This window comes from Genypterus blacodes, unplaced genomic scaffold, assembly GCF_046128005.1.
Source record: "Genypterus blacodes isolate CSIRO-AG114 ecotype Tasmania unplaced genomic scaffold, CSIRO-AGI_Gbla_v1 ptg000017l_1, whole genome shotgun sequence".
Classification (NCBI taxonomy): Eukaryota; Metazoa; Chordata; class Actinopteri; order Ophidiiformes; family Ophidiidae; genus Genypterus; species Genypterus blacodes.
In genome coordinates, this window is record NW_027466831.1 from 3911408 (window position 1) to 3920593 (window position 9186).

Consider the following 9186-nt stretch of genomic DNA (forward strand, 5'->3'; position numbering starts at 1 on the left):
TGTGGGCTGTGTGCAGCTCCCACACTTTTATGCTTACACATTTTATGGAAGTGTTACTTTTTAATATCCTGACACAACTAAATGAATGGACTTTGTTTTCTTTTTGCAACCAAACCATGTGACAAATAGCAAATATTCTTGCCCATATTAGCAGGTTGTACTGATAAGCCTACGATTGCCCTCCTAAAAAAAGAAAGAAAAAAAGAAATCGTTTGTTTTGTTGAAATGCGGTACTTCTGATTTTCTATTGAGTATTGTAAAATAATTTATATTCTATAATAATTTGCTGCCTATCAACAAAAAGCATTAATTTTAGTCACTGGTTTTAGGGCTCTTAAATCAACAAATGCTGTTTATATGAACAACATTTCTACATATATACAAAATATGGATATATATTTTTTTACTTTAAGAAAAGGAATTGCACTTTTTAAAGAAAAGAACCTTGCATTGTGCATTGTACTTCCTGTTACATTTTTCGAATCTCAAATTAACATGAACTTTGAATTGAACACACTTTCCCTTCGCTCTCCTCTGATGTAAATACAGTAATATTGTAAATAAGATATTTGTCGGTATGTTTGCTTGCTCCAGACTTAAACTGAGTATGAATATTATTTTTTGCTCTTACTTGAAACCAAAAATAGACAATATTGGATTTGCGAAGTTGCATTTTCAACGTTGCCTCCCTGAGTATTGTTGCAATCGCAGGGCATTTTACTAGAATGGATGATGGGACTTTTTCAAGGAGAACGAAACCATCTTTGGTCGTGTGTTTTACCTATCAGTCTTTTTTGACACACCAACACAATATTATGCTGTTTCCCTTGATTTTGTTTATTGAGATTATCTTTATTATTTGAAGACTTATAGGCTATATATTATACCACAGACCAAAAACAATAATGGAAATTAAATTCTCCTGCTCCGAAAGCTGCTTCCTAAGCTAAGGTCCCTAGTAAGATAGAGTGAAAGTAACACCTTCTATGGTTTGAACCTATAGGCACTCTCATATATTTTAGACAAAAACACTTTTATGTCTTATCATTATGATATCCTTGCTCAGTATATGTTGGGTACAATGTAATAGCAATATCCATTTTATTAGCTGATGCTGTTGTAGTTTTGTTTTGGAAGTGGGTTTCACTTTGCCGCTTGTTTCAGTGTTTTCTTTTTTTTCCTTCCGAAAACTTGTATAATACCCATTAAAATCAAATCAATCCTACAATGTTGTGAGTGTTTGTCAAAAGTGTGTGTGTGTGCGTAGATGGTTTTGATATTGTTTGATTGCTCTAACGTGAGACAGTAGATACGTATATCTCCATCAATACTTAATATTGTTAATTGAATGGCCGCCTCAGGGTGCTTGGGTGTGGTGACGTGACCTCGCTGGTGTATTTGTGAGTACACGTCTTCATCATGACACACGGGGCTACACTCTCCCCTCAGAGGCTTATTGGTTGCGTGAAAATCCCTCCATGAGAACACGGTTGAAGCTTCACACAAGGATTAAAGCTTGAAGAAGACTTAGTGACCGGCACTTGTTGCACACATTCTCTCTGCAAAACATCAATAAAGTAAGCGCCCCATACAGCGGAATACTTGACTGAAGATGACGAGGGGTGGACCTTCAAAATGAGAAGAGCGTCCCCTGATCCAGAGCGGGAGGACTTGAACTGGAGGAGACAGAGGAGATGCTTGTGCTGCATGAGTGGAGCTGTATTGAAGAATCCCACAGAGTGACAGGAAGGGTGAAGGCGGATTCATGTTGAGTGGATGGGACAGCGGAGTTGGACTCAAATTAGCAGTTCAGGAATGAATATCACCCCAGAGATGGCGCCTCTGTCTCCTGGGCTGAGCAGGAGCCCACCAATGCCTTCTTCTTCTTCTCCTTCCCCTATGAAGACCCGCCAGTCGTTGGGATCACCTGGGATGTTTCACTCTGCCCTCTCTAAAGGCCACGGTCAAGACAAACGGGGCTCCAGCTCCTTTACTTCCCCCACTCCTTCCATTATGAGCTCCCCTAAACTTTGGCACAAGTCCTCCATCTCCAGACTGGCAGAGGAGTTTTTCTGGATTGGCGGCAGTGTGGTGGCGCAGCCCAAATGGAGACTGGGTCAGATGGGTAAGATGGCAACAGTGTTCAGCTGCATGTGGTGGAATTTTAAGGACATTTACTGTTAAAATGACAGCGACTCATCCAACCTTACAAGCAAGAATTTCTAATATTGCAGGGTAGAAATAGAGGGAAGTGTGTGAGTAGATAATGGGCATATGGACGGTAGACAATCCTGTCGGATTAGCCTCACTGATGCATCACGTGGGACTGAGCTCAGATTACAAACAACGTTTACCTGCTCTCATTTAACTACAACACAAAACAAACCAATTCATTTTGAGGAAGAATAATCTGAACATTACAGGAAACGTGTTGAATGTACACCCCTAGAACTATACACAAACCATTCACAACATAAAAACCTCAACAAAGGAGCGTTTGTGTGTTTGTTTGTGTGTCTGTGTGTCTATGTGACGTAGCTCATAATCTCATGAACAACTGCTTGATGGTAAACCTCTACCTGTTTATTCTGTTCATCATGGACACTGAACAGGATTATTTTCTCATTATGCTCTGCAGAACATCACAACACATTACACACTGGCCTTAATTATATCAAAATCCCTGAGAATCACAGATGTACACTGAATATTTCACAGGCTTTCTGGGGGGAAAAAAGCTAATGTCATAATAACGAAGAGGTCCAGGTATTTGAATGTGACTATGTAATGTGTGTCTCCAACCTCTGTAGTGGAGAGATGTATGTGCACCATGCAGACTGGTACTCAGATGAGCAAACTGAAGGGGAAGAAGAAGGGTTTGGTTCGATTCTTCTACCTGGATGAGCACAGGTCCTGCATCCGGTGGAGACCCTCCAGGAAAAATGACAGAGCCAAAAGTGAGACAGTTTCACTCTCAATCTTGCAATAGTCCTTTTTACAGAACTGGATATCTGCTGTGACTATCTGATCTGATCGCCCTCTGTGATTTGCTTTTCGTTTTGTTGTGAACCTCAAAAAAACATCTAATTGAAAATATTGATCGGCGCTCAATGATCTGTTTCAGTAACTATCGACTCCATCCAAGAAGTCTGTGAGGGGAAGAAGTCAGAGATGTTCAGGCGCTACGCAGACAACCGCTTCGACCCGAACTGCTGCTTCAGTATTTACTATGGGGAGCGTGTGAAGTCTCTGGACCTGGTCTCTACAAACGCAGAGGAGGCCCGCACCTGGATCACCGGGCTGAAATACCTCATGGCTGGTATCAGCGATGAAGACAGTTTCAGCAGGAGACAGCGAACCCGCGATCAATATCCTTTACTGCACATCTGAGCATCGTTCCTATGAGCTACGGGCAAACATGCAGAGTACAAAACTATCATCCCATTGGTACTTTGTTGTTCGATCTTAACTCCAGACCGTTAACATGGTTACAGCAGACATTCTCTGAGGCTGATAAAAACGGAGATGGCACTTTGAGCATGGGAGAGGTTCATCAGCTGCTCCACAAACTCAATGTGAACCTCCCCAAGCAGAAGGTCAGGCAGATGTTTCAGGTAAGACCTTGAACTGACTGATATCAAAAGATACCATGAAGTTTGCATTGATTCTGTGCACTGAGCTCATCGTCAGGACACACAGATCTTCTTAAGGGTGTTTCAGGAAAAGGTTTGGAGTCATTTTGATGTCAGTGAATCATTTCTGTCAGAAGTAAGGGGAATGATAGAGATGAAGCCAGAGGGAGACACCCAGAATGGAGAGTACAGGTTGCCGGGCAGGCCATATGGCTATACCACTGAACAGATGGCTTTAGTTACACTGCAGTCTTGCATTAGTTCAGTAGCTCAGTGTCCTTATCTTGTATATGTAAATGTAGGCTAACAGGCTGGATGCTTCAAGACTGCAGTTAACAATCAATAAAGGAAGCATCTTTGTCTCAAATCACTCAGAATTCTTGCTCCTAAGCTCTTTTGTGGCTCTCTGCAGGAAGCGGACACAGATGAGAACCAGGGCTCTCTGGGGTTTGAAGAATTCTGCTCGTTCTACAAGATGATTTCCACAAGGAGAGATCTTTACCTGATTATGATATCATACAGCAACCAAAAGGAATTCATGGATCTACATGACCTCTCCCGCTTTCTGGAAAATGAACAGAAGGTAGGAGGAGCCTCCAACAAGAATCAGGCTGATCCATCACCCGGGGGGCTCAAACACTGATTTTATTTGAATGTATTGTATCTACAGATGCGAAGTCTAAGCAGAGAACATCTAGTTGACATAGTGGCAAAGTTTGAGCCGTGTCCTGAGAACCTTCAGCGTCTGGTAATGGGTATTGATGGTAAGTGGAATTTTCTGCCATGGCAACTTCAACACCTGTTAGGAGTCAGCCTGCAATTAATGAAAACACCTGGTGTGAAACTTGTGTCTCAGGTTTTACCAATTACATGCGGAGTCCTGCAGGCGACATCTTCAACCCAGATCATAACCAGGTGAACCAAGACATGACTCAGCCTCTGTGTAACTATTACATCTCCACGTCCCACAACACCTACCTGACAGGAGACCAGCTGCTGTCTCAGTCCAGAGTGGAGATGTACGCGTACGTGCTGCAGGCTGGCTGCCGCTGTGTCGAGGGTAAGAGTCTGGAAAACCATAGCAATGTTGGTTAGTGTCGACTCCATGATAATCCTGACATGGTGTGAGGAGAATATGGTTGGTTGGATGCGTTCCAAGGGAGAATGCTTGAAATGTTGGTACAGGTCAGCCTGATGGTGGCGCTGTAACAATTACCCTTAAGCTTTGGCCTGTGTGTTTTAAATTGCAAGTCATATAATCAAAATTCTTTTTAATATATTTTTCTCTGGATTCCAAAATGGTTCTGTCTTTAAATTCAACCCCCCCCCCCCCCCCCCCTCTCTCTCTCTCTCTCTCTCTCTCTCTCTCTCTCTCTCTCTCTCTCCCTCCCTTCGTCAGTGGATTGCTGGGATGGGCCAGATGGGGAGCCAATCATACATCACGGTTACACCTTAACATCCAAAATTCTCTTCAGGGACGTTGTTGAAACAATTAACAAATATGCCTTCACAAAATCACAGTAAGTGCCTGAAAACATTGACAAACATGTGCAACAATATCAGGTTTCTATGCCATAATGTTTATATTGTTACTGTTGTTGCATTCCCAGGTACCCGGTGATCTTGTCCATAGAGAACCACTGCACTGTGCCTCAGCAGAAAAAGATGGCGGAGTACCTAAAAGAGGTGCTGCAGGACAAACTGGACCTTTGCCAGGTCAATGTGAATGAATGCAAAAAGCTGCCCTCTCCTGAAGGCCTGAAAGGGAAAATTTTAGTCAAGGTAAGGCTGTTAAATGTTCACGGTATTCAAAGCTGAGCTGAATGGACAATCAGTTATTACTTACACACACACACACACTCACACGTTGAATCTGTTCAATTCAAGAACTAATTTCTTGTTTTTCAGGGAAAGAAACTCCCGGTAAACCTTGACCCTGATGCAGAAGAAGGTGATGTGTCTGATGAAGACACTGGAGATGAGGGAGAAGAGGAGGGGGACGAAGATGAGAACACACAGGCAAACAGTGTAAAGAAGGAAGATAGATAGATGGATAGATAGATAGATAGATAGATAGATAGATAGATAGATAGATAGATAGATAGATAGATAGATAGATAGATAGATGAATTACATATTATTTTGATTGTTTCAGATTGGGGATAGTTTTACATCTGCCACTCAGCCCAAAAAGAAGAGGAGATTTGGCCGATCCATCATAAGGAGCTTCAAAAGAAAGGTCTGCCATTTCTACATTTTAAACCCATTTTTAATTAATTTATGACTTAATTAAACGTTCCTTTCAAGTGCAAATGCTCACATGGGGTCATGAAAACACTTTATTCAGAGGAAAAAGAGAATCCGTGTGAATAGCAAAGCGGCGTCCGAAGGAGAATTGGACCACAGCAACAGCAGGGAGAGGCCTCAGATTGTTTACCACCCCAAGTAAGAACAGCAATTGATTTAAACATTCCAACCTTCTAATCATCTCAATATCGTGGGTTACACTTGTATCTCTGTTTCCACAACTGCTCTTTCAGGAAGAGGAAGACGATGAGGCTGTCCAGAGCTCTGTCTGACCTGGTCAAATACACAAAATCTGTCCGTGTGCACGACATAGAAACACAAGGTAAAGAGCGGAATCCTGAAACGGAAAAGCCACGTTTAAATCTATTTACTTTTTCAATGCATGCATCATCCAAACCATCCAATTTTGAGAATAAATGCTTCTTTCTTTCTGTTTTTTTTTCTCTGGCAAGCGTTTACAAATAGTTGGCAGGTTTCATCCCTCAACGAGAGTGTTATGAACCAGATCTTACAGCTCAGGCCAGGAGCGTTGGTCCAGTTCAACCAACGCCAACTTCTAAGAGTTTATCCTTCCAACTACAGAGTGGATTCAAGCAACTTCAACCCACAGCCATACTGGAATGCAGGATGCCATATGGGTACAACGCTTGCTTGAACACGCATATGGCCTCATTTTATATGAACTGTTTGTTGTTGTAGCAGTTTGACACTACAAATATTTTTATATGTCATTTTAGTTGCATTGAATTATCAGACTGAGGGCCGAATGCTGGAGCTGAACAGGGCCAAGTTTTCAAGCAATGGAAACTGTGGATATATTTTGAAGCCTAAGTGCATGTCAAAAGGTATGCAGAGTTAAGATTGTGTAGTAAATTGGGAGTAAGTGGGTCGTGTAAGCGGGTAGTGAATTATTTTGGGTTTTCCTCAGGTGCCTTTAACCCCGTGCAGGACGATCCTCTGCCAGGACAGAGAAAGACTCAGTTTGTGCTCAAGATCATCAGTGGACAGCAGCTTCCCAAACCTAAAGATTCAATGTTTGGGGACAGAGGAGAGGTGAGGATGACACACGGTGGAAGTACACACAGAGGAAGAACACACAGTGGAAGTACCAATGCTCAACAGATTTCTTGTGTATTGTTGTTTGTGTACTGAAATGTTATTTTGTCCTGTTACCTCCAGATTATCGATCCCTATGTTGAGGTTGAGGTTATTGGTTTACCTGTTGACTGCTGCAAAAAGCAAACCAGAGTTGTGGATGACAACGGTATGAGTGTCAATGTCATGTTATTGAAGTTCTTTTTTTACAATAAGTGAAAGTTCAGTTTAGATTTGAATGCATCGTGGATCTAATAATTGTTCTGTCATCCAGGTTTCAATCCCATGTGGGAGGAGACTCTTGTCTTTAACATTAAAATGCCACAGATCGCTCTGGTGCGTTTCCAGGTGTGGGATCATGATCCCATTGGACGGGATTTCATTGGACAGAGAACTGTAGCTTTCACAAGTTTAATGACAGGTATAAATTGATGTTGAATGAAAAAAGATTGGAGTACTTTACTTTGGGTGTTTCCACATATAGTTCTTTTATTAATTAATTAATAGCTGTTATATTTGTATTCTCACTGTTAGTGGACTTTAAAGGGGATCCATGTCATGTTTTTCAATGCAATGATCAAAAATATTTATTAATGTGGATTTCAATCTGTTAGCCTCTGTGTGTTTTTATGTAATAAGGAATACATTTTGTAGTTCTATGTTCTATGCTTTAGACTAACATGACTGTTCTCATGCTAAATGTGTAGGTTATCGACATGTGTACCTGGAGGGGATGCGGGAGGCATCAATCTTTGTTCATGTCGCTATCAATGATGCAACAGGGAAGGTAAGCTACTCAAAATACATTTGCAAATCAAATTTCCTTTCAAATTCAATCTAAATAACTTATTTGTCTTTGATGAAATAGGTTAAATCCACAAATGCTGTGAAAGTGGCAAAGAAACACATCCAAAAAGCTGCCCAGAAGCATATGAAGGGTCCTCAAAGACAGCCTTCTGTAGACTTCTCTGTCCAGTCCTCAGAAGACGGACGCACCCTGTTCTTCCGTAAGGATCTGGATTGCATCTCCCAGGACAGCGGGAACGGAGAAATATCTCTGCTAGGACTCGGGCCAGCGGTCAAGCCTGCCATCCATAAAGGGACCATGAGTGAGCCAATGAGGCGAGCTCACAGAGTGAAGATTCATGAACCACCGGAGACAAAGAGAGGAATCCTGGCTCGCATGCCCTCCAACTCTGGGGGAATTGCTCCCACTGCGATAGGGGAGAGCTTTGACCTTGAAACCTCGTCCCAGGCTTCCTGTCCTGATAGTCCACTTCCTGAGGTGCAGAATCCATTTCAACCAGAGCAGGAGAATCACCCTAAACCCCCACAGTCACAATGGGAAGACCAGCAGAACAATATTTATCAGATATCTGAACCGGAGCATTCTGAGCGATTGGAGGAATTACAGGGCCAGAACCCAGATGAGGAAATTGCCCTTGAATCCCATTTACCCCCAGAAACTCTGAGTCAAGCAGATTCAATCCCTCAGCCTCAGCTTGTGTCTTGGCCCGGGCTCGAAGCCAAATCCTCTCCTCTCGTCCCTCCGCCATCCCCCGCCAGGGTTAGACGAACTTTGGACTCCCCAGCCAACCCACATCCATCCAGACCCATCCAGACAAGAGTGCGCTCACATAGCTGCCCACGAAAACAAGCTGCCTCTCCAAACACACCATTGGTGAATCGCAGGCCTGCTGTCCTCTGGCAGAAACAGAAAGAACAGAGCTACGGGAGCTATGGCAACCAGGTGAAGCCAATACCCAATGGTCTTTGCCTGTCTGACAGCACGTCGAGCAGTGATGGCAGCACTGACAGCCTGGAGTTTGTGCCATCCTGTATGCCACCTAGCGGAGAGGAGCGAGATGGCACTTTGCAGAGGGAAATGAAGGCACTTTTTGACCAGAGGATGAGGGAGATTCGTTGTAAATCACCACTATTTATGGAGGGTGAGTGAAGGAAGTTTAGCAGTCGCACCATAATTGCAAATGTGTAATTATGATAAATTAAAACGTATTTTTCTGTTTTGTTTTAGATTAGAAGAAGAAGAGGAGCAACAACAGGAACAACAAGGATGTGTGTGTGTTTTGTAGAACTTCCAGGATGAATAGGAAAGGGAAAAGGAAAGAAAGTGTGTTATTTCCTTAATAGT

At 42.6% G+C, this 9186-nt stretch overlaps 1 protein-coding gene across 1 annotated transcript; it reads left to right on the forward strand.

The window, feature by feature from the left end:
- The first annotated feature begins 1833 nt into the window (after nucleotides 1–1833).
- Nucleotides 1834–9150, forward strand: plch2b (phospholipase C, eta 2b). The gene is made up of 19 exons (XM_076141363.1): nucleotides 1834–2125; nucleotides 2811–2957; nucleotides 3125–3368; nucleotides 3485–3614; nucleotides 4045–4215; nucleotides 4303–4396; nucleotides 4489–4692; nucleotides 5032–5152; nucleotides 5243–5414; nucleotides 5541–5629; nucleotides 6173–6261; nucleotides 6392–6577; nucleotides 6677–6784; nucleotides 6868–6992; nucleotides 7119–7203; nucleotides 7309–7455; nucleotides 7742–7821; nucleotides 7903–8983; nucleotides 9070–9150. Exons 1-19 carry the CDS (start codon nucleotides 1834–1836, stop codon nucleotides 9072–9074), a joined length of 3570 nt encoding a protein of 1189 aa, XP_075997478.1. The 3' UTR covers nucleotides 9075–9150.
- The last annotated feature ends 36 nt before the right edge of the window (nucleotides 9151–9186 follow it).